The 27,289-nt window shown below is 60.4% G+C and overlaps 2 protein-coding genes across 8 annotated transcripts in view; one reads left to right on the forward strand and one right to left on the reverse strand.

Annotated features, from left to right (window-relative positions):
- The window catches only part of UVSSA (UV stimulated scaffold protein A), a 47,765-nt gene that overhangs the window by 9,505 nt on the left and 10,971 nt on the right, over window positions 1-27,289 (forward strand). For all 7 annotated transcript variants that reach the window (XR_013417652.1, XR_003729499.2, XR_013417651.1 and 4 more), the window contains 3 exons: window positions 9,690-9,801; window positions 26,357-26,501; window positions 27,021-27,155. Coding sequence is in view for 4 of the 7 variants with exons in the window: in XM_015137813.3 (XP_014993299.3) it covers window positions 9,690-9,801; window positions 26,357-26,501; window positions 27,021-27,155 (392 nt within the window). In the remaining 3 variants the exon portion in view is untranslated. The remainder of the gene's footprint in view (window positions 1-9,689; window positions 9,802-26,356; window positions 26,502-27,020; window positions 27,156-27,289) is intronic.
- On the reverse strand, window positions 920-3,357 carry LOC144341067 (uncharacterized). Its single transcript, XM_078002868.1, has 2 exons — window positions 2,391-3,357; window positions 920-2,159 (listed from the first exon to the last, which is right to left on the reverse strand). Exons 1-2 carry the CDS (start codon window positions 3,023-3,025, stop codon window positions 1,949-1,951), a joined length of 846 nt encoding a protein of 281 aa, XP_077858994.1. The 5' UTR covers window positions 3,026-3,357; the 3' UTR covers window positions 920-1,948.

A 27,289-nucleotide genomic window follows, 5' to 3' on the forward strand; every position in this document is an offset into this window, starting at 1 on the left:
TGCCACCCTGGACCCACCTGGTGCGGCTCCTGCAGTCTGCAGACAGTTTTGTCTGAAGGTGGCTGGTGGGCCTTTGCCTGGCAGTGGAAACCCCTGGGGCAGCTGGCTTATTGGTGAGGGTCCACAGAGCAGAGGGGGTTGATGGGTGGCATGGTCTAGTCTCATCAGGCCTGGGCCCTTCCAGTTGGCACAGTCCTTTTAGTACCAGCAGCAGTGCTGGAGCTGGGGCAGCCAGGTGGCTCTCCTTGGCCTGAGGTTCTGGCAGTGGAACCTTCTGGAATGTTGGGTGCTCCCCCTGCCTGCATCTCATAGCTCCACACCATCTGGGACGGCCCCCAGCTGGGGCTGGCTGGTGGAAGTGCGTCTGGGCAGCCTCCGGGGCTGCTGGCAGCTTGGCCTACTTGGGTGAGGATGAGGAGCTGCCGCTCCCCGAGTCGGGACTCTAATTCAGCACAGCCGCGGTACCGGCAAGGCCTGCAGGCTCCCGGCCATGGCTGACTTGCACCCACAGCTCCACCTCACCCTAGTGGATGCAAACTCCCTTGTGCCAGGGGCCCTGCATGCTCTCCCGTGAGTGTTTAGCTCAGCCTGGCCCCTGCCCCGTGTGGGCTTAGGAGAGCTGGCCTCCCGGACCTCTGCCGGCTGCGGGCCCATGCTGGCTGTGCCCTCCTGGCTGCAGCGCCAGCCCCTCCTGCCACAGGGCTGCTCAGGGGTGCTATATTCAGGGCCTGGTCTGTGGGGGCCAGGGCCCGCAAGATGGGTGTGGGCCAGGCCATGCAGGAGAATGCTGGGCAGGGCATGGCCGCCTGAAGGACCCCAGCTGCTGCTGCTCCCACCCACCAGGTCCCGGGGACCCTGCCAATGCTGTTAGCTGTCTCTGAGCTTCTGAGTGACTGACGTGAGCGTCTCACACCCCACGTGGTGGAGCTACCAGCACCGCCCCTCCGTGGCGCATGACCCTGGCCCTTGGCACACAGGCAGCCACCCTGACCCAGCACCTGGGACCTGCTGCCCTTCCACTGTCCTTCCTCACTCCTGCTGGCCGAGGGCCCACTCCTGACCCATCTGTGTGCGTCCTCTTGAGATCTGAGTGGTGGCACTGGGTGGGGGGTGTCTGCGGCCAGGACTGATGGTGCTTGGAGGGCCCCTCGCCCCCTTCGACCACACGGTCTGGCCAGCAGACGCACCGCAGCTGTGCTTCAGAGCTGGTGAGTGTGCAAGGGCAGCAGGGCCTGTGAGGCTGGATTGAGGATGTCACAGCTCTGGCAGGAAGGGAGGCGCCACGCTGCTCCTTTGTCAGTTGAATGGACACTTTCTAGACTCTTCTCCACAAACTGATGTTTTTTAAAGCACTGCTCTGAAGTCCTTGGAGATTTTGCTCGCGGCAGCTGGAGTGCGAGGAGCTGCCTGGAGATGAAGTGATTGGCGGGCTCGCCTGGCTCAGGTGAGTGGTGCTTCCCAGAATAAATGCCGCGGCGCCACTGCAGTATCTGCCCATCTCCCTCCTGGCTCCGCGCGGCCACCGTGTCCGAGTGGCGCGTATGCGGCAGGTGGCTGGCTGACGAACGTGGATGTTAATTAGAGCCGTTTTAATTAGAAATTATGAATGAGGTGCTCCTCGTTAATTTTCGAATAAAATTTACAGAGGGTTTAAATCACTTCCCTCAGTGTCTCCCCATTTAGCACGGGATTGGCGTCGTTAACTCCGTGTGTAGAACAGAGCACGCTAATTCAATCATGCCTGATTTAAATATTTTTAGAACTTCCAACAATTGTGTAGGAGATGGGAACACGCAGCGCTGCTAGCAGCAGGCAGGAGCCCGGAGCCCAGTGCTGGAAGGCCCAGCCCATCCTGTGGCGGCTCCGGCCGGTGCTGGTGCCGAGGCTCTCAGGCAGTCACCCGGGAGCAGACACCGTGTCTTTCCTTTTTATCATTTCCGCTTGGTTTCTACGTAGTATTGTTTTCCTTTTGACACAGATGTTCTGTCTTCAGAAAATGCTCACGCTGGTTTGAATACGTGTGCTGTGCGTTTGGAGCGCCTCCGTGGCTCCCGTACACGTGCCGTGCGTTTGGAGCGCCTCTCTGGCTCCCGTCCGTGTGCCGTGCGTTTGGAGCGCCTCTGTGGCTTCCGTCCGTGTGCCGTGCATTTGGAGTGCCTCTGTGGCTTCCGTCGTGTGCCGTGCATTTGGAGTGCCTCTGTGGCTCCCGTCCATGTGCCGTGCGTTTGGAGTGCCTCTGTGGCTCCCGTCCGTGTGCCGTGCGTTTGGAGTGCCTCTGTGGCTCCCGTCCGTGTGCCGTGCGTTTGGAGCGCCTCCGTGGCTTCCGTCCGTGTGCCGTGCGTTTGGAGTGCCTCTGTGGCTCCCGCCCGTGTGCCGTGCGTTTGGAGCACCTCCGTGGCTCCCGTACACGTGCCGTGCATTTGGAGCGCCTCTGTGGCTTCCGTCCGTGTGCCGTGCATTTGGAGCGCCTCTGTGGCTTCCGTCCGTGTGCCGTGCATTTGGAGCGCCTCTGTGGCTTCCGTCCGTGTGCCGTGCGTTTGGAGCGCCTCTGTGGCTTCCGTCGTGTGCCGTGCGTTTGGAGCGCCTCTGTGGCTTCCGTCCGTGTGCCGTGCGTTTGGAGCGCCTCTGTGGCTTCCGTCCGTGTGCCGTGCGTTTGGAGCGCCTCTGTGGCTTCCGTCCGTGTGCCGTGCGTTTGGAGCGCCTCTGTGGCTTCCGTCCGTGTGCCGTGCGTTTGGAGCGCCTCTGTGGCTTCCGTCCGTGTGCCGTGCGTTTGGAGCGCCTCTGTGGCTTCCGTCCGTGTGCCGTGCGTTTGGAGTGCCTCTGTGGCTTCCGTCGTGTGCTGTGCGTTTGGAGTGGCCTCTGTGGCTTCCATCCGTGTGCCGTGCGTTTGGAGTGCCTCTGTGGCTCCCGTCTGGGAGCAGGCTGAGGGTGAATCTCCTAGATCGATGTGCAGCGTCATTTGGTAGATTGAGTGTCCAGCCTTGCCGCACTCCAGGGCAGGTGTGATCATCCGTGGCTGCGTCATTCACTGAGCTGATAAAAATCCTCTGGAAACTTTCACATTGCCTGCTGCCAAATTACATAGCTCAGATCACCAATTACTTTGTATTGTATAATTAACAAAATATTAATTTCCTATCAGGCAGTGAGTCAGAAAACCATCTTAAGCATCGTTCTCTTTAGTACTGTCAGCGTGGCTCTTTCCTTCTGCTAGTTACTGGGTTACTTGTTTCCGTGGCTGAAAGATGCATTTGTTTTTGTTCTCACCGGTGTTGAGGCTGTTGGGGCAGCCACGTGGGTTCAGCTGTGGGTGCGTCCTCCATTGCTCACAGAACTGGAGTCGTCCCCCCAACTCTGTGGTTTTCTTTCTCTGTGGGCTGCCTGTCTGCCTTCTCCACCGGCCTTACCACCAGAGCTCTGATCTTTGGAGTTAGATGCCAGAAGCATTCTCTTGCCCTCTGATGTTCAGTGGGCTCCGGGATGCAGCCGACAGCGTCCTGGGGACCCTGTCAGCCCCTGGGATGGAGGCCCCACCTCCTTTCCCTGCTGTGCGTGAGGGGAAGTTTTCTGTGATGCTCTGGAGCCGTGGGAGTGTCTGACTTCCGAGAGGTGAAAAGGACAGAAACTGAAAACCCAGGGATGAAATGTGGACCCACCAGGCACAGGCAGGGGAGGAGGGACCTAAATCAGCGCTGTCGGGAAACCTTGGACCGCCATAGGGCCGGGAAAGAACCTTCCTGGGTGATGAGGCCCCTCCATCACGCCGAAGGCCAAGCCGCCACGTCCGCCGCCGTGTCCGAGGGCCGCCCGCCGGGGGGCGCAGATACACGGGCTCTCCGGAGTCAGCACGGGGAACACGGGGAGAACATCTGAGGCCCAGCCGGGGCGCATGCCAGCCCTCCCTCTCACACAGGTGGCTCAGGCCTGTCTCTTGGGCCTTCACCATCCCTCAGTACCTGTCTGCAAAACAGAGGGCACTTCCCAGACAAGCCCAGCGCTGCTTGAAACACCTCCCCAGGCTGTTACCCCGTTCGTTTGGAAAGCAGCCCTGTGGGGTCGATTGGTTTTCCACCCCATTTTACAGACCAGGAGGCTGAGCCCTGGAGAAGCTGTGTGGGCCCAGCCTCCTTGTCCAGGCCTGGCCGCCTGATGAATGTGAGTGCGCCTGAGGGCTGCCTGACGACCTGGCACTGTGGCCGCACAGCTGAACTTCCGCCCGCTTCCCGGAGGCTGGCATTCTGGCCCCTGTGGGCCTTGGCTGCCCTCTCCTTCCCTGAAAAGGTCAGGCTGAAGCGGGGTCCTTTCCCGCCCCCGTGTGTGTGTGTGTGTGTGTGTGTGTGTGTGTGTGTGTGTGTCTCACTGGAATCCAGAAGCGAGGACGCAGGCAGCCCTCATTTTCCCGAGCCCAGAGTAAGCTTTCCCTGCAGAGCTCGGGGGCAGGAGCTACTAGATCTGGAGGTACCAGACGTAAGAAGTCATTCCGCTCTCCACTGAAGGGGCGTTTGTGACCCCTGGTGCCTCGAGCTGCTTCCCCAGCACCGCACACAGCGCTCCTGCTCAGCAAGAACCAGGCCCACAGCCTCTGCTCAGAGCGTCCTGTGTGGGACCCAGGGACAAATGCCAGTTTGGCTGCCCCAGGAGAAGAGGCCGCCCTGGCCCAGCTCCATCCATCTGGAGGGCAACAGACACCCAGGACCCCCGGCCCGCATCTGTATGGCAGATGTATGTCTCCATCTGGCAGGCGACCCTGGGGACCTGGCAGAAATTTTGCCCCCAGCCTGGCTCTGGAATCGACCTCCAGGCATCCTGTGAACCTGAGGCCTCCTCCTCTCACGCCCAAGAAGGCCCCCAGGCCTGTGGTGCTGTGGCCCTGGCCCTGCAACTGGGACTCCAGGAAGCGGCCCGAGGCCCACCGTACTGGTTAGCAGCTCCCAAGGGCAGGTCTGTCTGAGCCTCATCCCTGGGAATGATCTGGGTTAGACGAGAATGGGAAGAGGCCCACAGCACTGTGTTTTGTGATATTCTTGTAAGAGCATATTGATGAGTGTAGATTTTATAGTAAAGAGCCAGTCGTTCTAGAAAGCAACGATTTGCCTCAGCAGAACCTCCAGGCTCTCGTTTCAGAGGTGAGGACGTGCCCATGGTGCTGTGTCTGTGTCCAGCAGGTTCCGCTCGGCCCCGACAGTGCTGCCCGCCAGGTGTCCTTCCCGCACGCTCACTGTGGTCAGCCCTGCTCCGCGCCGCCCTCCGTCCTCTCAAGGTGCGTCCCTGGCAGCCGGAGATGCACATGAGATATTGGCCTGGCCGGGCAATTTGCACGGCCTTCCAGGGAGGGCATTAGCATATAAATAGCAGATGCGATGAGGACCATCACAGCTGAGCACGTTTAATTTTTAGTTTATAAGATAGAATGGGTTTTTAAACGCATAGCCATCAAGGCGCTGAAAGACAAATGTAGTTTGGAACTCACTTGTCTGACGAGGCCTTACATCATTTTTTTTTTTTTTAAAAAGGGAAACACACACACATAAAACTGAACAAAAGTAATTTCTTGGGTGAAAAGTAATTGAGACCGCATACCAAGTTAATTAGATCGTACAAAATTTATTTAATGGCCCCAGCTGTATCTCCCAGCCTGCGTGTGGTGGACGGACCTGCCCCTTCACCCGGGCCTCTCCTCTTCCTTTCCTTCTCAAATAATTAGTAACCTCGCCACCCTACTCCTGTGAACTGATTGCATTGTATATTTTAGCCGTTTTATTGCTTGTTTAATTATGATCGTGGAGGCTCATTTTTCTAAATCCTTTTAAGTGTGGGTGAGAATCCATTTGTATGAAGCCAGCAGAGGCCCCAAGTGCTCCTGCCCGCCTCCCCGTGGTGGCCGGGGCTCCTTTGGAGGCAGCCTGTGCGTGGGCGGTCTTGGCTCTCCGTGTCGAGGGTCTGTAGCTCCCATAGCTGCTGCACTGCAGCACTGCGGACCAGCCTCGGGAGGCTTCCAGTGCCTCGCAGGGGACTTGGCCTGTTAGGGAAGGTGTGGGCACAGGTCACAGTCCCCTTGGGAGGGGCAGCCTGTGGGTGACCTGTGCCTCCCACACCCCTGCTTTATCACAGGAGGCTCAGCTTCCAGGTCAGGGTCAAAGCAGATTGCTCTGAGAACCTTTTCCAAACCTAACCTCATTTTGTAGACATTTCCGGTCCCAGCGCCGCCATAGGGTGTGTGATCTCCTTTCCAGGATTCTTGCTCGTCCAGAGCCCCCCAGCGCCAGTGCCCAGCCCCTCGGCAGGGCCTGCAGACACATGGTGCTGGCCCCCGGCTCGTCTGTCGCTGACCTTGAGGGCGGGTGGCTCTTGCCTGTCACCACTTGATGATTTGACTTCTTAGAGGTGAACTGGAGGCATGTGGGACCACGTGGAAGGGGTGCTTCATGTGGGGTCTCACCCTCCCTTTGGGCTCCGTGCGCTTTGAGGCTTCGGGGAGCTCAGTCCCCAGTGACCACGCTGTTCCTGTCCTCCGAACAGGCCCCTGAACAGCCACACAGCGTCCTGGGCTCCCAGCTTGCCCACCGTCAGCACCCCCGCCTGTCCCTGACTTTCAGTGTGCCCAGCACCGGGTGTCCGAGGTGACCGCACTGTGCGTCTGTGGGTTTCAGACACGAGAATTTATCCCGTGTGAATTGAAACCTGAAAACAGCAGCTTTCAGCCTTCTGTTTAGTATTAACAGTAAAGTCCCTAAATCCTGAGTTGCTGTGGTTTGAGGGGCTACCACAGCCTCTAAATAGTTTCAAGCTGAAATATGGAGATGGTGGCTGTGGTGGGCTCTTGCCTGGGAGAAAGCCCTGGGGCTTCCTTGGAGGTGAAGGGAAATCCACCCACGGGCCTGGCTGGTGTTAGAGGGAGCCGCTTACCAGGACCAGGGTGGCCTCATCAGCGCTAATTTAAGAACAAAGGGGAACCCAGGGCTTCTAATTTAATCACAGAAATGAACCATTATTTGGGGAGAAAGAAGGTATAATTCCTAATAGTTAGCTTAGCGGTTGAATATTTTTTAGGAAATGAAAATTTGATAAAAGTCCCCGATGAAATTCAAGGGTGCGAGCAATAAGCATAATATTTTTTGAAAATGACCCCCATATTTAAAATCTGGCACTATATGTTATGCATTGTAGCACCCGGTCCACATCTACCTTTTAGAAAATTAAAACACATAAATTCTGTTTAGTGTGTGATCCGCGCTGCACTGGCTGAGAACCGTAATGCCCTGAAACCTTGGGCTGCTCTCCACCTTTCATAAATTCCTGGCAGATTCTGTACAGAAATAATTTTCAGGTCCGTGGCTTGTTGTTATTCAGACGTGATGGATCGCCATCATTTGCTCAGCGCGGGAGTTAAGTGCCCCCGTCATTTCCAAAGAGTATAATTGGGACGTTTCACAGGTCAGCGGTGGAGACAGGCTTCCCTTTTGATCAGTGTTAGACTGATAACAAAAATTACAGTTTCCAGTGATTAATGTCTGCTGCTTCCCAGATGCCTGGCAGTGGCTGCTCCCAAACAAAGTGCACTTGGTCTGACGATCGGGTGCCGGGGCCACCTGCCGGCAGGGTGCTGGTGCCCGGGCCCCGCGGCCTTGTGTGGCCCGGCTCTGTGGGAGCCACCTCCCGGCAGGGTGCTGGTGCCCGGGCCCTGCGGCCTTGTGTCGCCTGGCTCTGTGGGAGCCACCTCCTGGCAGGGTGCTGGTGCCCGGGCCCCGCGGCCTTGTGTGGCCTGGCTCTATGGGGGCTGGATGTGGAGCCACGGTCTCCTGCTCACCCAGGCTTCGTCTCTGGTGAACATGTGGACTCCTGCCCTGGGGGTCAGGGGTCAGGCCCCTCTTCAGTTGTCCTTCCTCCCTTCAGGAAACAAAGCTGCGATTGCAGGCGCCTTTGAGGTGTTGATGCTGGGAATGCTTTTTAGAGATGAAGGTGTGTGTCGGAGTGATTCTGGTTTTCGGTTTTTCTCTTATAAACCAGTTAACGGTCCCCTTGCTTGGCATTCCTCTGATAGGAATCTCCCTTCCGGGAAGTTTCCCTCCGCTGTAGTGCTGTGGGAACAGGAACGCAGGCGCCTCCACCCCGGGCACCTCCACCCCGGGGCACCCCCACCCCGGGCACCTCCACCCCGGGCACCTCCACCCCGGGGCACCTCCACCCCGGGCACCCCCACCCCGGGCACCTCCATGCAGGCGCCTCCACCCCGGGCACCTCCACCCCGGGGCACCTCCACCCCGGGAACCCCCACCCCGGGCACCTCCACCCCGGGGCACCTCCACCCTGGGCACCCCCACCCCGGGCACCTCCACGCAGGCGCCTCCACCCCGGGCACCTCCACCCCGGGCACCTCCACCCCGGGCACCCCCACCCTGGGCACCTCCACCCCGGGCACCTCCACGCAGGTGCCTCCACCCCGGGCACCCCCACCCCGGGCACCTCCACCCCGGGGCACCTCCACCCCGGGCACCCCCACCCCGGGCACCTCCACCCCGGGCACCTCCACGCAGGCGCCTCCACCCCGGGCACCTCCACCCCGGGGCACCTCCACCCCGGGCACCTCCACCCTGGGGCATCTCTACCCTAGCCACCCCAGGGCACCTCCATCCTGGCCACCCTGGGGGCATGACCTTCAGCTGCCCTAGCAGCCCTGCCAGCCCCTCTCCTGGCCTGAGGGAGCTGAAGGTGAAGGTGAGGAATGACCACCCTGCTGTGCTGAGCCCACACCAGGTTTGTGGTGGGTGAGCTGCAGAGGCGGGGCTCTCAGGGAAGGATGGTGTGCCCTGGGGGCTATGTGTGAGCTCCCACACCCTGTCCTGGGCCGTGGTGGGGCTGTTGGAAGGATGCAGGCCAGTGGGAAGGTGAGGCGGAGAACAGTTTGCCCATGGCCGCATCTGAGCACATGGATGGAGCAGGCGGTGCCCACCGTGTGGCCATGTTACTAAGCAGTGGGCTTGCTACCGAGTGCACACAGAAGCCAGTACTACAGCAGCAGCTTTTGGGAAGAGAAAGGCTTTTTCAGGGCAGGCAGCCTTTTTCTCATGGGAGGAGGGAGGCGGGGGTGGCCTGAGGGCTCTCCAGACTCAGTGAGGGATCCCCTACACCTACCCTGGCAGAGAAGTGACCTTGTCAAAAGGAAATTGAGGTGGTTTTCATGCAAGCTCTCAAGGACAGAATGTTCCAGAAGTACTTGTCCCTTTCGGTCATCTGACATGTTGTTGTCACACCAGCGCCACGGGAGAACCCTGTACGGGGAGCTAGCCCTGGCCGTTGCCTAAGAGCAGATGCACCTGCTCCACCTGGTGGGAAGATGACTCCCCTAAGCCACGGGGGCGCGGCCGCCCTCGCACCAGTGCGACGCCATTGCACATGAGGACCTCACCTCCCACAGGGTCCTGGGGAGTCAGCCAGGGTTGTAGTTCGTGGTTTTGACGTAGACTCTAAACAGCCCCCAGCGCAGGGGCAGTGCGGAGGTGGTGTGATGTTGGGGAAGGAGAGCAGCCTTGGAGACAACCCTAACTGCAGTCCAGCTGTGGCTGGTGCTGGAGCCCTGAGCGGGAGAAAAAGTTCCACAACAAAAAGGCATTTCCAGGGCTCTGCCCACTGAGAGCTGTGTTCATACACAGGGTCTGGGGGTTGATCTGTGCTGGGGCGTCTTTCCACAGACGGAAGCCCTGGGGGATGCGGAGGAAGATGAGGATGATGAGGACTTTGTGGAGGTCCCTGAGAAGGAGGGGTATGAGCCCCACATCCCCGACCACCTGCGCTCTGAGTATGGTGAGTAGCGGGCCCTGTCGGAGGGTGCCTGGGTGGAGGGTCCCCCACTCAGGATGTGGCCCCTTGGGATCCGTCTTGTGGTAACTGCTGCTTTGGTTTAAAATGCTGCTTTTCCTGCCCGTGATCGTAGCCATGAGGCTGAGAAGTCGTGTGCATGCTTTTCCTCTGTGCTCTGGCTCCATCTCGGGGTCTCGTGCCTAGGGTCCTCCCTGCAGCCTGCCCCGAGGTGTGCTCCTTCTCCGGTGGTCCTGCTGGTCCTCCTCTGCCAGGCAGGCCCTCAGGTGCCCAAGTCTGGGGCAGGGGCCATCCTACTCTTGGTTCTTGTGTGTGGAGGCCCCAGCACACTGGCCTGCTGTAAGGATGCAGCGGGGCAGGTCCTGACCTCCCTCTGCCATCAGCAACCCTGCTCAGGGACAGAAAGGCCTCACGCACGAGGGTGGGCTCTGGTGGGCTCCTTGAACTTGAGGGTTGTGTGTGTGATTCCCGCAGCTACAGGAGCCGCTGCTGGCAGGTGGGAGGGGCCGCCACCCCACACCCTCCAGGCTCCCCTCCCTGCTTAGTCACAGGCATCCCTCCTCACCACTGGTGATGCCACAGACTCGGGTCTGGGCCCAGGGCTGCTGTGCCCTCCACAGCAGGGAGCTCCTGTCATTCTCAGGGAGCACTCGGGAGGTGCTGAGTGCTGCCACAGCCTGTGCTGTGCCATCGAGGGCTTAGGTTTTTCAAAAATACCTCCCAAAGCCACGTTCCCATGCCACACCCAGGATTTTGGCCCTCAAGGAGGGGCGTGGGCCCAGGTGGGTCTACTCTTCAAGTTCCCCAGAGTGCCCACAGTGGTGTTTGCATGGAGGGGAAGCAAATGAAAACAAGACCCTCAGCTTTTGTGTGAAATGGGCAAGTTGGTTTGAATCAGAGTATAAGAAGAGATGTAAATTTGTTAAGAGAATTTAGATGATTAGACAACTCATGTGTGAAGTTATGACCCATTAAGGGTGTCATGCCAGATTAGCACAACCAGGCTTCTAACGATCTTCCATTTGTATGGTCCTGTTTACTGGGGTCCTGCTGTGTTCTGACCCGGGGCCACCCAGTGAGGGCCCAGGCTGTGAAGGCTGAGCTCCTGGGGTCAGTGTGAGCTTGAGGGTCTGGAAGAAAGCCTCAGATGCCTGGGGCCATCTGGGACCTCTCTCTGGGCACCATTGTGGCCTGGCCCATTCCGGACCAGGGTCCCGTGCTGCTTCTCCAGGGGTTCTGGCCAGGCAGGCAGAAGCCGAGGGACCTACACGCCTCTCCCCACTACCGACCTCACCGCGTCAGACCCCGTTCCCCACCGGGCCCCAGCCCCAGCTGTGCCCTCCCCGCACCCACCTCACTGTGTCAGACCCCGTCCCCCACCGGGCCCCAGCCCCATCTGTGCCCTCCCCGCACCCACCTCACTGTGTCAGACCCCGTCCCCCGCCGGGCCCCAGCCCCATCTGTGCCCTCCCCGCACCCACCTCACTGTGTCAGACCCCGTCCCCCGCCGGGCCCCAGCCCCAGCTGTGCCCTCCCCGCACCCACCTCACCGCGTCAGACCCCGTCCCCCGCCGGGCCCCAGCCCCATCTGTGCCCTCCCCGCACCCACCTCACTGTGTCAGACCCCGTCCCCCGCCGGGCCCCAGCCCCATCTGTGCCCTCCCCGCACCCACCTCACTGTGTCAGACCCCGTCCCCCGCCGGGCCCCAGCCCCAGCTGTGCCCTCCCCGCACCCACCTCACTGTGTCAGACCCCGTCCCCCGCCGGGCCCCAGCCCCAGCTGTGCCCTCCCCGCACCCACCTCACTGTGTCAGACCCCGTCCCCCGCCGGGCCCCAGCCCCAGCTGTGCCCTCCCCGCACCCACCTCACTGTGTCAGACCCCGTCCCCCGCCGGGCCCCAGCCCCAGCTGTGCCCTCCCCGCACCCACCTCACTGTGTCAGACCCCGTCCCCCGCTGGGCCCCAGCCCCAGCTGTGCCCTCCCCGCACCCACCTCACTGTGTCAGGCCCCGTCCCCTGCCGGCCCCAGCCCCAGCTGTGCCCTCATTGGGCTTCCCCCGTCCCCACCTCACACACTCTGTTCTTCCAACTCCAGCGTCCACCTGAAATGGCCTTTCTGCTGATTCCCCACCTTGGGCAGGAGTCCCCATGCCTGACATGAGGGCCCTAGGGGTGCCTGAGCACGCTGTTGGCCGCTGCAATCTCTTTCCTGGCTCTTGGCTGCCCTCAGGTGGACCAGGCTGTGGGTCCAGCCCCATGAGCACCAGTCGAAGCACAGAGGTGTCTCCTGGAGATTCTGCAGCCGGGGCCTAGGCAGCCATCTTGTCTGCATAGGCCCACCCTGACCCGGCCTGCTGGGCTGCCTCATCTCCTGGATCCCTTCTGGGCGTCTTCAGAGTCTGGGAGCTGGCACTGACTCTTGGCCTATAGTGTCACTGACATTTCCTGGCCCTGGGTCTCTGCACGGACCTGTTACGATGGCTTCTGAGCCCTTTGAGCGGAAGTTACATGTCTTAGACAGACGGGGTGATGTGTGGCGTCTCAAAGGCAGAAATCCCCACTTCCCCTAAAACCTGACTTGTGGCTCTAAATTATCCAAAGCAAGGCCAGAAGCGAAACTCAAACGAGGTGACTCTCCCCAAAGAACAGAGCGGTCTCCTTTCATCAGAAGAGGTGAGGCTCCCTCCGGCCTGTGGCCAAACACAATGGTGGCGGCGCTCACTCGTCACTAGGCCTGGCCGTCCCCTCCCCACTGGAGCCCAGGGGTCCTGAGTCCATCCACAACAGCGTCCAGCCAAAGGGACCGAGCTGCACAGGCCTCGCAGCCTCTGCTGGGTGTGCCGGGACACCTGCTCTGACACAGCCCTGCTGCAGGTACACCTAGCCTCACAGGGTCACACGTAGGCACTGGGCGTGGCAGTCCTGACTAAGCCCCACCGGTGGGCTGTCCCAGCCTGACCCTGGTTGTGAAGGCACCTCCAGATGTGTGTCTCCAGCTCAGGCCCCAGGCTCAGCAGAGCAGAGATGAGCTGTCCCTGCTGGGTCAGTCCCGGTCCAGGGAAGTGTGCACAGCTGGGGCACTGGCCGCCGGTTCTTGTCATTGCAGCTGCAGGTCCCCACAGCGCCCTCCTCTGCTGGCTCCGAGCCTCCTCCACTGCATGGCATCTGCCCCTTTGCTCTCAGGGCCCACGCATGCCCGGCGGAGGGGAGGGTGCCTTAGAAGCTGGGGGCTCCATCACAGCCTCGCCTGGGGCAGGCAGAGGCCCTGGTAGTTTTATTGCCACTGATTGACTTCTTGAAGTGGGAAGGCTGACCACCTTCTGCCTTCAGCCTTGAAGGTGCCGACGGCCCCTGTAGGCCTGGCCTGGGTGTCCTCGGCGGCACTGCTGGGAGTCGCCTGGGTGCAAGTGTGCGGCACCAGCTGTACCAGCCCCAGGCGAGGGCTGGAGGGCCCAAAGGAGGGGCAGGCCCTGGTGACAGAGCTGCCCTCTGGGGTGTGCAGAGGGGACCCCCCGGCCCCACTCAGCTTCACACCCCAGGGGCCCTAAGAGTGCCGGAGACAGGAACCAGACGGGAACCATGGGGGCAGACGCGGGGCCAGCTCAGTCCATAACACGAGTTTATATTCTGTCGCTGTTTTTTCAATTAAACGTGGGCGAATCTGAAGTAGTTAGATTTAGTCTAAATCCACACCATGGAGGAAACCCGTGCTCTTTTGCTTGCTCATTTCTTTCTCTGAATTTTCACTGAGGGGCCTTTATCTTCCCCTTAATCCTACCATTTCTGTCAGGACATAATCTCTTTCTCAAATTTACATTTTAATTACAAGGCCAGCTGAACTAGGTAAAATCAATAATGTCAGCGCTGGGCAGCCCGCCTGGGCGCAGAGGCCCCCGCCTCTCCGTTTCCTGCCATCGATTCCCTCCCGCACTGTCTGCTTTGGTGCTTCAGGCAAATAGGTGCCACTTGGCCAATTTAAACAAAAAAGGGGATTTGGACATTTTTATGATTCTTTCTAAAAACAACTGTGGGAGTGAATTTGAGCCAAGATGCTGGACTCAGTGAGACGCCGTGCGGGCGGGGCAGGCCGGGTTCGGCTGTGACGTGTGGCCTCTTGTTTTCCAGGAGTCATTATTCTTCCTGAAAATGCGTGCTCTCGGTGCCTGAGGAATGCTGTCTGCTTTTTGGGGTTTTGCTTTGAAAGTATGTCAGTGAGATTGATTTTCCACGCGATGCGCAAGTGGGAGTGTTTTTAGTGCCCTAAGTATTTACCCTGCTGTAACACGCTTACCCATCTTTTTAATGGTTTAAAACAACAAATCGATGAAAAATATATTTCATTCTTGTAACTCTTAGGAATTCTCATATTGATCTTTTGGCTGTGATTGTATCTAAATGTCACATTGTTCACTTATCAGTCTTGCCTGCCTCACTGTGAGCATGCACGTGTGTGTGTGCGTGTGCGTGTGCGTGTGTGTGCGTGCGTGTGTGCGTGCGCGTGTGTGTGTGCGTGCATGTGTGTACGTGTGCGTGCCTGTATGTGCACGCATGTGCTGACAGCCCGTATCTGTGTCATGTGTATTTCCAGAATACTGAGGGGCACTTGGCAGGTCTGTGAGTAAAACCCAGGACACGGCATTGAGTGCCAGGGCTGAGCAGGGGCTGCCCAGTGTCTCCTGGATGCACGCCTCGGGGCTGGAGGTCCGGCCCTGTCACCTGCTCTGTGGTGCCTCTGTCTCACGTCCTCTGCTCTCAGCCCCTGGGAACCCAGGAAATGGGAGCAGCCCCACAGGCATGCAGCCGTGAGCAGGTGTGGAGCCGTGAGCAGGCATGCAGCCGTGAGCAGGTGTGGAGCCGTGAGCAGGCATGCAGCCGTGAGCAGGTGTGGAGCCGTGAGCAGGCATGCAGCCGTGAGCAGGTGTGGAGCCGTGAGCAGGTGTGGAGCCGTGAGCAGGCATGCAGCCGTGAGCAGGTGTGGAGCCGTGAGCAGGCATGCAGCCGTGAGCAGTTGTGCAGCTGTGCACGGCTCAAAAGAGCTCCTGAGTGGGACAGGCACCTTCTGTGAAGGGCCAGAGCTCAGTCTCTTCGGCTTCAGGGGCCACACGAGGCCTTGTCTCTGCATGTAGATGATGGGTGCGACTGTGTGCCAGTAACACCCTATTCACGAAAGTAGGCAGTGGGCTGGACTTGGCCCACAGCCACAGGCTGGCGAGCCCTGAGCACAGGGTGTGGCGTTTCTGCATGTGCCAGACTGACCTCTGCCCAGAGAGCTGGTAGCCAAGTCAGAGGTGGCTCCAGACTGCCCAAGTTCTGTGAGCCCTTTCAGAGAAGCAGTTTTTCCCTCCTTGGTTTCCAGGATGCTTGTCAAGGGCCTCAGCAAGGCCCTTTGTCCTTACCCACTTCCCTCCCAGGGAGCCCCTGCACAGGCAGCCTTGCAGTACCCCCACTTCTCACGCCTCCTCATTCCCCTCCCAGCTCTTCTCCAAACAGAGCATTCCTGGCTATGCAGATAGGTAAGTGGAGGCACCGTGGGTGTCCTTGGAAAGCCTGCCGTGAGCACACGTGTGTTCAGTGACAGCATGCCTGTCAGGACGTGCGTGTGTGGACATGGATGTGTGTGTATATACTCAGTCAGCCTGCACAGACAGAAAGCCTGCATGCTCTGCAGCTCACTCATGTTCAGTGAGAGCGTGTCTGTGCGTGGACCTGTGTGTGTGTGTGTGTGTGTGTGTGATCGATCACGTGTACATGAGTTTCTGGGCGTCTGAGCTCTCTGGCGGCCTCTGTTTTTGACGCTCTGTTCTGTGGTCTCAGAACACAGTCTGGGCGGTGCTGATTCTTGGGAGGTGACTGAGGCCCCTGTTGACTTAGTACTTGGTTTTCTCTCGTCGGTTCTGCATGTGTGTTGGAGAAGGACTTGGATATTGTATTAGTCCATGTTCACGCTGCTGATAAAGACATACCCGAGACTGGGCAATTTACAAAAGAAAGAGGTTTATTGGACTTAACGCTCCACATGATGGGGGAGGCTTCACAATCATGGTGGAAGGCAAGAAGGAGCAAGTCACATCTTACGTGGATGGCGGCAGGCAGGGAGAGGGCTTGTGCACAGGAACTCCCGCTTTTAAAACCGTCGGATCTCGTGAGACGCATTCACTCTCACGAGAACACCACGGGGAGGAGGCACCAGCTCCCTCCCACCACGTGTGGGAATTATGGGAGCTACGGGATGAGATTTGGGTGGGGACACAGAGCCAGACTGTGTCAGATAGGAGGTCTCACGGTGTCTCTTAGTTTGGTGGTTTTGACTGTACTGTACAGACCTCCATGGTACGGCTCATTCTCTGCCTAACGGCCACTTCCCAAGAGGGTTCGCCGAAGCCCCCACAGTCAGGGGTGTCTCTGCACCTGTAGCCCCTCAGGATTGCTTTTTACGTTTCGAGACTCTGCATTTGTAAGTTACGTGTCTGTTCATGTTCATTACATCTTCAAACATTCCTTCTTTTACTCTCTTAGTTTTTACCTAAAATCTAGTTTTTCTAGTACTCACATAGGACCTCTTCTGTCTTTTGGTCACTGTTTTCATAGTAAATCTTTTTTCATCCCTTTATTTTCAACTTTTCACTAACCATTGTATTAAGTGGGTCTTGTTTTTTTTTTTTTTTTTGAGACGGAGTCTCGCTCTGTCGCCCAGGCTGGAGTGCAGTGGCCGGATCTCAGCTCACTGCAAGCTCCGCCTCCCGGGTTCACGCCATTCTCCTGCCTCAGCCTCCCGAGTAGCTGGGACTACAGGCGCCCGCCACCGCACCCAGCTAGTTTTTTGTATTTTTTAGTAGAGACGGGGTTTCACGGTGTTAGCCAGGATGGTCTCGATCTCCTGACCTCGTGATCCGCCCGTCTCGGCCTCCCAAAGTGCTGGGATTACAGGCTTGAGCCACCGCGCCCGGCCCTAAGTGGGTCTTCTTTAGATGGCATATTGCTAAAGACGTCCACTCCGGAGTCTGTCTTTTCATTAATCTGAATCTGTTTAATTAATGGTTGTTACAAAGTCTTCAGAAGACGCATCTGGCGGCCTGTCGTGCGTCCACCCGTCGCACTTCCTCTCCGACTTCAGCCACCGTCCTTGCCTCGTTTCCTCCTTTCTCCCACCGTTTATGTGCCCCGTTGTTCCGCTGGTTTTTATTCTTCGGATGGTCACTCCTTGTTGTGGAAAGGATTTACACACATACGTACCATTCACTGTTTGTTTCTAGAGTTTCTCCATTACTGTACTATTTCCTGCATAAGACAAATCACCCAGCACCCTTTCCCCACGTGTGGCCTCCTTCCACCCCGTCACATTGAGTCGTCCAGAACCAACTTCACTCTGGTTGATATGAACACTTGGGTTTCGGTAGGGACAGGCGGGAGTCAGCTTTACAAAGTCATGTGCTCAGTGTTCCTTCCGAGTCTCTGCACTCACCTCCTGCGTCTCTGCACTCACCTCCCGCATGTCTGCACTCACCTCCTACGTCTCTGCACTCACCTCCCGCATGTCTGCACTCACCTCCCGCGTCTCTGCACTCACCTCCCGCGTCTCTGCACTCACCTCCTGTGTCTCTGCACTCACCTCCCGTGTCTCTGCACTCACCTCCCGTGTCTCAGGGCACTCACCTCCCGCGTCTCTGCACTCACCTCCCGCGTCTCTGCACTCACCTCCCGCGTCTCTGCACTCACCTCCCGTGTCTCAGGGCACTCACCTCCCGCGTCTCTGCACTCACCTCCCGTGTCTCAGGGCACTCACCTCCCGCGTCTTTGCACTCACCTCCCGTGTCTCAGGGCACTCACCTCCCGTGTCTCAGGGCACTCACCTCCCGTGTCTCTGCACTCACCTCCCGTGTCTCAGGGCACTCACCTCCCGTGTCTCAGGGCACTCACCTCCCGCGTCTCTGCACTCACCTCCCGCGTCTCAGGGCACTCACCTCCCGCGTCTCTGCACTCACCTCCCGCGTCTCTGCACTCACCTCCCGCGTCTCAGGGCATTCACCTCCCGTGTCTCTGCACTCACCTCCCGTGTCTCAGGGCACTCACCTCCCGCGTCTCTGCACTCACCTCCCGTGTCTCAGGGCACTCACCTCCCGCGTCTCAGGGCACTCACCTCCCGCGTCTCTGCACTCACCTCCCGCGTCTCTGCACTCACCTCCCGTGTCTCAGGGCACTCACCTCCCGCGTCTCTGCACTCACCTCCCGTGTCTCAGGGCACTCACCTCCCGCGTCTCTGCACTCACCTCCCGCGTCTCTGCACTCACCTCCCGCGTCTCTGCACTCACCTCCCGCGTCTCAGGGCACTCACCTCCCGCGTCTCAGGGCATTCACCTCCCGTGTCTCAGGGCACTCACCTCCCGCGTCTCTGCACTCACCTCCCGCGTCTCTGCACTCACCTCCCGCGTCTCTGCACTCACCTCCCGTGTCTCAGGGCACTCACCTCCCGCGTCTCTGCACTCACCTCCCGTGTCTCAGGGCACTCACCTCCCGCGTCTCTGCACTCACCTCCCGTGTCTCAGGGCACTCACCTCCCGTGTCTCAGGGCACTCACCTCCCGTGTCTCAGGGCACTCACCTCCCGTGTCTCTGCACTCACCTCCCGTGTCTCTGCACTCACCTCCCGTGTCTCAGGGCACTCACCTCCCGCGTCTCTGCACTCACCTCCCGTGTCTCAGGGCACTCACCTCCCGCGTCTCTGCACTCACCTCCCGTGTCTCAGGGCACTCACCTCCCGTGTCTCTGCACTCACCTCCCGCGTCTCTGCACTCACCTCCCGTGTCTCAGGGCACTCACCTCCCGCGTCTCTGCACTCACCTCCCGCGTCTCTGCACTCACCTCCCGTGTCTCAGGGCACTCACCTCCCGTGTCTCAGGGCACTCACCTCCCGCGTCTCTGCACTCACCTCCCGCGTCTCTGCACTCACCTCCCGTGTCTCAGGGCACTCACCTCCCGCGTCTCTGCACTCACCTCCCGCGTCTCTGCACTCACCTCCCGTGTCTCAGGGCACTCACCTCCCGTGTCTCAGGGCACTCACCTCCCGTGTCTCTGCACTCACCTCCCGCGTCTCTGCACTCACCTCCCGTGTCTCAGGGCACTCACCTCCCGCGTCTCGGCACTCACCTCCCGTGTCTCAGGGCACTCACATCCCGCGTCTCTGCACTCACCTCCCGTGTCTCAGGGCACTCACCTCCCGTGTCTCAGGGCACTCACCTCCCGCGTCTCTGCACTCACCTCCCGTGTCTCTGCACTCACCTCCCGTGTCTCAGGGCACTCACCTCCCGCGTCTCTGCACTCACCTCCCGTGTCTCGGCACTCACCTCCCGTGTCTCAGGGCACTCACCTCCCGTGTCTCTGCACTCACCTCCCGTGTCTCTGCACTCACCTCCCGTGTCTCAGGGCACTCACCTCCCGCGTCTCTGCACTCACCTCCCGTGTCTCAGGGCACTCACCTCCCGCGTCTCTGCACTCACCTCCCGCGTCTCTGCACTCACCTCCCGCGTCTCAGGGCATTCACCTCCCGTGTCTCTGCACTCACCTCCCGTGTCTCAGGGCACTCACCTCCCGCGTCTCTGCACTCACCTCCCGTGTCTCAGGGCACTCACCTCCCGCGTCTCAGGGCACTCACCTCCCGCGTCTCTGCACTCACCTCCCGCGTCTCTGCACTCACCTCCCGCGTCTCAGGGCACTCACCTCCCGCGTCTCAGGGCACTCACCTCCCGTGTCTCAGGGCACTCACCTCCCGCGTCTCTGCACTCACCTCCCGCGTCTCTGCACTCACCTCCCGCGTCTCTGCACTCACCTCCCGTGTCTCAGGGCACTCACCTCCCGCGTCTCTGCACTCACCTCCCGTGTCTCAGGGCACTCACCTCCCGCGTCTCTGCACTCACCTCCCGTGTCTCAGGGTACTCACCTCCCGTGTCTCAGGGCACTCACCTCCCGTGTCTCTGCACTCACCTCCCGTGTCTCAGGGCACTCACCTCCCGTGTCTCAGGGCACTCACCTCCCGTGTCTCTGCACTCACCTCCCGTGTCTCTGCACTCACCTCCCGTGTCTCAGGGCACTCACCTCCCGCGTCTCTGCACTCACCTCCCGTGTCTCAGGGCACTCACCTCCCGTGTCTCAGGGCACTCACCTCCCGTGTCTCTGCACTCACCTCCCGCGTCTCTGCACTCACCTCCCGCGTCTCTGCACTCACCTCCCGTGTCTCAGGGCACTCACCTCCCGCGTCTCTGCACTCACCTCCCGCGTCTCTGCACTCACCTCCCGTGTCTCAGGGCACTCACCTCCTGTGTCTCAGGGCACTCACCTCCCGCGTCTCTGCACTCACCTCCCGCGTCTCTGCACTCACCTCCCGTGTCTCAGGGCACTCACCTCCCGCGTCTCTGCACTCACCTCCCGCGTCTCTGCACTCACCTCCCGTGTCTCAGGGCACTCACCTCCCGTGTCTCAGGGCACTCACCTCCCGTGTCTCTGCACTCACCTCCCGCGTCTCTGCACTCACCTCCCGTGTCTCAGGGCACTCACCTCCCGCGTCTCTGCACTCACCTCCCGTGTCTCAGGGCACTCACATCCCGCGTCTCTGCACTCACCTCCCGTGTCTCAGGGCACTCACCTCCCGTGTCTCAGGGCACTCACCTCCCGCGTCTCTGCACTCACCTCCCGTGTCTCTGCACTCACCTCCCGTGTCTCAGGGCACTCACCTCCCGCGTCTCTGCACTCACCTCCCGTGTCTCAGGGCACTCACCTCCCGTGTCTCAGGGCACTCACCTCCCGTGTCTCTGCACTCACCTCCCGTGTCTCAGGGCACTCACCTCCCGCGTCTCTGCACTCACCTCCCGTGTCTCAGGGCACTCACCTCCCGCGTCTCTGCACTCACCTCCCGTGTCTCAGGGCACTCACCTCCCGTGTCTCAGGGCACTCACCTCCCGTGTCTCTGCACTCACCTCCCGTGTCTCTGCACTCACCTCCCGTGTCTCAGGGCACTCACCTCCCGCGTCTCTGCACTCACCTCCCGCGTCTCTGCACTCACCTCCCGCGTCTCAGGGCACTCACCTCCCGCGTCTCTGCACTCACCTCCCGTGTCTCTGCACTCACCTCCCGCGTCTCAGGGCACTCACCTCCCGTGTCTCTGCACTCACCTCCCGCGTCTCTGCACTCACCTCCCGTGTCTCAGGGCACTCACCTCCCGCGTCTCTGCACTCACCTCCCGCGTCTCTGCACTCACCTCCCGTGTCTCAGGGCACTCACCTCCCGTGTCTCAGGGCACTCACCTCCCGCGTCTCTGCACTCACCTCCCGCGTCTCTGCACTCACCTCCCGTGTCTCAGGGCACTCACCTCCCGCGTCTCTGCACTCACCTCCCGCGTCTCTGCACTCACCTCCCGTGTCTCAGGGCACTCACCTCCCGTGTCTCAGGGCACTCACCTCCCGTGTCTCTGCACTCACCTCCCGCGTCTCTGCACTCACCTCCCGTGTCTCAGGGCACTCACCTCCCGCGTCTCGGCACTCACCTCCCGTGTCTCAGGGCACTCACATCCCGCGTCTCTGCACTCACCTCCCGTGTCTCAGGGCACTCACCTCCCGTGTCTCAGGGCACTCACCTCCCGCGTCTCTGCACTCACCTCCCGTGTCTCTGCACTCACCTCCCGTGTCTCAGGGCACTCACCTCCCGCGTCTCTGCACTCACCTCCCGTGTCTCAGGGCACTCACCTCCCGTGTCTCTGCACTCACCTCCCGTGTCTCTGCACTCACCTCCCGTGTCTCAGGGCACTCACCTCCCGCGTCTCTGCACTCACCTCCCGTGTCTCAGGGCACTCACCTCCCGCGTCTCTGCACTCACCTCCCGCGTCTCTGCACTCACCTCCCGCGTCTCTGCACTCACCTCCCGCGTCTCAGGGCATTCACCTCCCGTGTCTCTGCACTCACCTCCCGTGTCTCAGGGCACTCACCTCCCGCGTCTCTGCACTCACCTCCCGTGTCTCAGGGCACTCACCTCCCGCGTCTCAGGGCACTCACCTCCCGCGTCTCTGCACTCACCTCCCGCGTCTCTGCACTCACCTCCCGCGTCTCAGGGCACTCACCTCCCGCGTCTCAGGGCACTCACCTCCCGTGTCTCAGGGCACTCACCTCCCGCGTCTCTGCACTCACCTCCCGCGTCTCTGCACTCACCTCCCGCGTCTCTGCACTCACCTCCCGTGTCTCAGGGCACTCACCTCCCGCGTCTCTGCACTCACCTCCCGTGTCTCAGGGCACTCACCTCCCGCGTCTCTGCACTCACCTCCCGTGTCTCAGGGTACTCACCTCCCGTGTCTCAGGGCACTCACCTCCCGTGTCTCTGCACTCACCTCCCGTGTCTCAGGGCACTCACCTCCCGTGTCTCAGGGCACTCACCTCCCGTGTCTCTGCACTCACCTCCCGTGTCTCTGCACTCACCTCCCGTGTCTCAGGGCACTCACCTCCCGCGTCTCTGCACTCACCTCCCGTGTCTCAGGGCACTCACCTCCCGTGTCTCAGGGCACTCACCTCCCGCGTCTCTGCACTCACCTCCCGCGTCTCTGCACTCACCTCCCGCGTCTCTGCACTCACCTCCCGTGTCTCAGGGCACTCACCTCCCGCGTCTCTGCACTCACCTCCCGCGTCTCTGCACTCACCTCCCGTGTCTCAGGGCACTCACCTCCCGTGTCTCAGGGCACTCACCTCCCGCGTCTCTGCACTCACCTCCCGCGTCTCTGCACTCACCTCCCGTGTCTCAGGGCACTCACCTCCCGCGTCTCTGCACTCACCTCCCGCGTCTCTGCACTCACCTCCCGTGTCTCAGGGCACTCACCTCCCGTGTCTCAGGGCACTCACCTCCCGCGTCTCTGCACTCACCTCCCGCGTCTCTGCACTCACCTCCCGCGTCTCAGGGCACTCACCTCCCGCGTCTCTGCACTCACCTCCCGTGTCTCAGGGCACTCACATCCCGCGTCTCTGCACTCACCTCCCGTGTCTCAGGGCACTCACCTCCCGTGTCTCAGGGCACTCACCTCCCGCGTCTCTGCACTCACCTCCCATGTCTCTGCACTCACCTCCCGTGTCTCAGGGCACTCACCTCCCGCGTCTCTGCACTCACCTCCCGTGTCTCAGGGCACTCACCTCCCGTGTCTCAGGGCACTCACCTCCCGTGTCTCTGCACTCACCTCCCGTGTCTCTGCACTCACCTCCCGTGTCTCAGGGCACTCACCTCCCGCGTCTCTGCACTCACCTCCCGTGTCTCAGGGCACTCACCTCCCGCGTCTCTGCACTCACCTCCCGTGTCTCAGGGCACTCACCTCCCGTGTCTCAGGGCACTCACCTCCCGTGTCTCTGCACTCACCTCCCGTGTCTCTGCACTCACCTCCCGTGTCTCTGCACTCACCTCCCGTGTCTCAGGGCACTCACCTCCCGCGTCTCTGCACTCACCTCCCGCGTCTCTGCACTCACCTCCCGCGTCTCAGGGCACTCACCTCCCGCGTCTCTGCACTCACCTCCCGTGTCTCTGCACTCACCTCCCGCGTCTCAGGGCACTCACCTCCCGCGTCTCTGCACTCACCTCCCGTGTCTCAGGGCACTCACCTCCCGTGTCTCAGGGCACTCACCTCCCGCGTCTCTGCACTCACCTCCCGCGTCTCTGCACTCACCTCCCGCGTCTCAGGGCACTCACCTCCCGCGTCTCTGCACTCACCTCCCGTGTCTCAGGGCACTCACCTCCCGTGTCTCAGGGCACTCACCTCCCGTGTCTCAGGGCACTCACCTCCCGCGTCTCTGCACTCACCTCCCCCGTCTCTGCACTCACCTCCCGCGTCTCTGCACTCACCTCCCGTGTCTCAGGGCACTCACCTCCCGCGTCTCAGGGCACTCACCTCCCGCGTCTCTGCACTCACCTCCCGCGTCTCTGCACTCACCTCCCGCGTCTCTGCACTCACCTCCCGCGTCTCTGCACTCACCTCCCGTGTCTCTACACACTCAGTGCTCATGTCTCAGGGCACTGCCCATGTCTTGCTCCACCCCCCCGGCTTTTCTTTGTGACTACTGGCTGTGAAGGTGTTTTCAAAGCGGACCTCACCATGGCAAACCTCAAAAGGACTTGTCTCCATGAGGTCATCGTCCTCTGTCTACACAAGAAGCGATCGTTTAGCTGGCTCTAAAACTCTGAGCTTGAACTTCTCCTTCCGCACTTTCAAAGTGACCTTCTAAGATCTTGCATTCACAGTTGCTGTTGAAAATCTTGTGTCAATAGAATTTTTATTTCTTTGAAAGTATCAGCTAACTTACATGACCACAAGGTCCCCCAATAGGCCATCGGCAGGCTGAGGAGCAAGGAGATCCAGTCCGAGTCTCAAAACTGAAGAACCTGGAGTCCGATGTTGGAGGGTAGGGAGCATCCAGCACGGGAGAAAGATGTAGGCGGGGAGGCGAGGCCCGTCTCTGCTTTTCACGGTTTTCTGCCCGCTTTATATTCGCTGGCAGCTGATTAGATGGTGCCCACCAGATGAAGGGTGGGTCTGCCTTCCTCAGCACACTGACTCATGTTAATCTCCTTTGGCAACACCCTCACAGACACACCCAGGATCAATTCTTTGTATCCTTCAGGCAGTCGGGTTGACCTCAGTGCTCGGTGTTAACTGTCTCAGGCCCTGGTGTTCTTTGGTTTTCCTGTAGCGACTCTAGCCATGGTTTTTCCTCTGTCTCCGTTGACTCTCAGTGAGCCTTCCAATTCCGGGAAAACGTGGCTCATTGTTTCTTCAACTATTTTCTGCGCTCCAATTATTTCTGTCTCCTCCGGGGTTTTAAGAGAGACGAGGATGCTGACACCTGCGCGTCCCCCTCACCCCTTGGAGCTCTTAAGAGGGTCCTCCGTGCTTCCTCCCTCGCCGTCTGCGGTCACCTGTGTCTCACTCTTGCTGTGGCCGGTCCCCTCAGCCATCCAGCAAGTCCTCTGCACCTGACAGTTTTCCTTGCCCTTCGTCTTTAGTGGAGGCGTCTTCAGGATCCCCCCTCCCCCCTCCCTTCCTGGCCTCTTGCTCTGTCTTCGTAGCTTCTGGGGAGCATGACATGGGCTGTGCACCTCCTCGCCCGGGCTGCCGGTCCGTTTTCTTTCTGTGGGTTCCGCCGCGGCCAGGATGCCTTACTAGGTCCGTTTTCTTTCTGTGGATTCTGCCGTGGCCAGGACGCCTTACTCAGTCCGTTTTCTTTCTGTGGATTCTGCCCCAGCCAGGACGCCTTGCTGGGTCCATTTTCTTTCTGTGGATTCTGCCCCAGCCAGGACGCCTTGCTCGCTCCGTTTTCTTTCTTCCATGCCAGCTCTCCAAAGTCTGGCTTCCCTGCAGTCCAGGTTCCTCTGGGGTCTTGAGCCCTGCTGACCGGCAGCCCACAGGGGTGGACAGGCTCAAGTGCAGGCCTTAGTTGCTCCTACAGCAGGTTTGGGGAGGTGGGTGGTGCCCTTTGTCCTAACCCATAGCCTGCTGGCACCTCCTGTGCCCCCTGCCATCCTGATGTCCCAGGACACCAGCTCAGACAGCCACTAGGGAGTATAGGCCCCTGCCCTGACCAAGAGGCGCCATCAGGGTCAGGGTGAGCCCCGCAGGGCAGCCTGAGAGCCAAGCCCAGGACGTGGTACAGGAGGAGGGGAGAGGCAGGTCAGGGCCCAGCAGTGTTGGAGAATCTCCTTGTCCTGCTCCGGGGACCCTGGGTGCACGCTGGGCTGCGGAGGCCAGGGGCTGGTGGCCTCGTCCCTGTCTGTCTCTGTGGGACGTTGGTGAGATACAGCGCCATGGCCTTGTCTTGCTGGCGGCGGGCTGGGCCCTCTGCGACAGGCACTCCGGGACGGCATCTTGCTCATTGGAACTCAGCCTCTGCCTGGCAGACAGAGAGAGGGAGTTGCCAGGGCCAGGGCCGTGGCTCTCAGAGGCGCCTGCTGAAGCTGTGGTACAGCCCCAGGTGTTTCTGTGGGGACGCAGGGGCTGGAATCCCCACTAACATCGCGGTTTTACCTCGGCGTGACACGTGGGTTGAAACCCTGTGTGGAAGTGTGCGTTCTCTTCTCCTTGAGGACCATGTGGACACCCCGTGGGTGGCCTTTCCAAGTGGCTGCCGCCTCAGGCCTGGGGGCTGGGGAGGGCTGCAGGCTGCCTACATCTCACGGGCACAGAGTGCTGGGCAGTCTGGGCTCTTGCTGCTGCCCAGCTTCTTTACAGCCTGGCAAATCCATCTGCTCAGGCTGGCCCTTCTGCAAAGCCAGGTAGCACAGTGCGTGAACTGTGTGGCCACAAGGCAAGACGGCCGGAGCCCCCAACGCACGCCATGTTTGGCAGAGCGTGGCCTGAGCTGCTGCTCCGGGCCTCACCCTCGCCCGTGAGGTTCAGATAGCAGGCACCCACCTCAGGACTGTCGGAAGATGGAACATGCTAACGCGTAGACGCATCCTAACTGCCCAGTCTCGCGGATGTGCCTGGCGGGTTGTGGGAGTGGTGGCAGGGAGTGGACACGTGTCTGTTTCAGGGCTGGAGGCAACACTAGAGAAAGACACAGCTGTGCGGGGCTTGCGGACAAGGATGAGGAAAGACGAGGAGGCGTCGGACCCCACGTCTGCGGCTGCTCAGCTGCGGTGGCTCCGGAAACACTTGCCCCCACCGTCGTCTGCCAGGTGACTCCCAGTGTCCTTTGTGCTGAGCCCCTGCCTGGCACTGCCACAACCTCTGCCCAGAGCACTGGCTGGCCTCGACAGGCTGCTCAGTGCCTTCTCTGGATATCTTGGCGGAAGCCTGGGATCTGCACCCCCGGCCGGGTGAGCACTGTTGGTGCCATGTTTGGGCTTGTCAGTGCCAGCATCAGCTGGAGCCTGTGTGGGGCTGGGCCAACAAATACCCTTCCAGACACTGCTCGTGCCTCTGAGAGGAGCCCCCAGGGCTAGGGTTTGAGAGGCAGGTGTCAGGTCACCCCTGGGCCAGGGCGAAGAACTGCAGACCAGAGGCCAGCCAGGGCCCAGAGCTTCTCACAGGACCTCAGTGGTGGCTCTGAGGCCCGGGTGTCGTGTGGCGGAATCCATTGCCCACCTGAGCCGACCTGAGGCCCCGGCCGTGCTGTGAGGGTGGAGAGGGAGAGGCGGGTGGCTGTGGCTAGCACCAGCAGCACACAGTCAGGATGTCCTGCTCTGTTTCTGTAGCCCCCCCAGAGTGTTGCCAGAGCCACAGGAGGCCCAGAAGCTGGCAGCAGAGCGGGCCCGGGCGCCCGTGGTGCCCTACGGCGTGGACCTGCACTACTGGGGCCAGGAGCTCCCCACAGCTGGGAAGATCCTCAAGTGAGTCCCCATGTGTCTGAAGTCGACCAGGGCACACAGCCAGGGTCCCAGCCTGAGGAGGGGCTGCTGGCTTGCCAGGCCTCCCTGGGTCTGAGGAAGCTGGCCCCACCTCCCAGCTCTGCCCCACCTTCCGG

This window comes from Macaca mulatta, chromosome 5 (assembly GCF_049350105.2).
Source record: "Macaca mulatta isolate MMU2019108-1 chromosome 5, T2T-MMU8v2.0, whole genome shotgun sequence".
NCBI classification, from domain to species: domain Eukaryota; kingdom Metazoa; phylum Chordata; class Mammalia; order Primates; family Cercopithecidae; genus Macaca; species Macaca mulatta.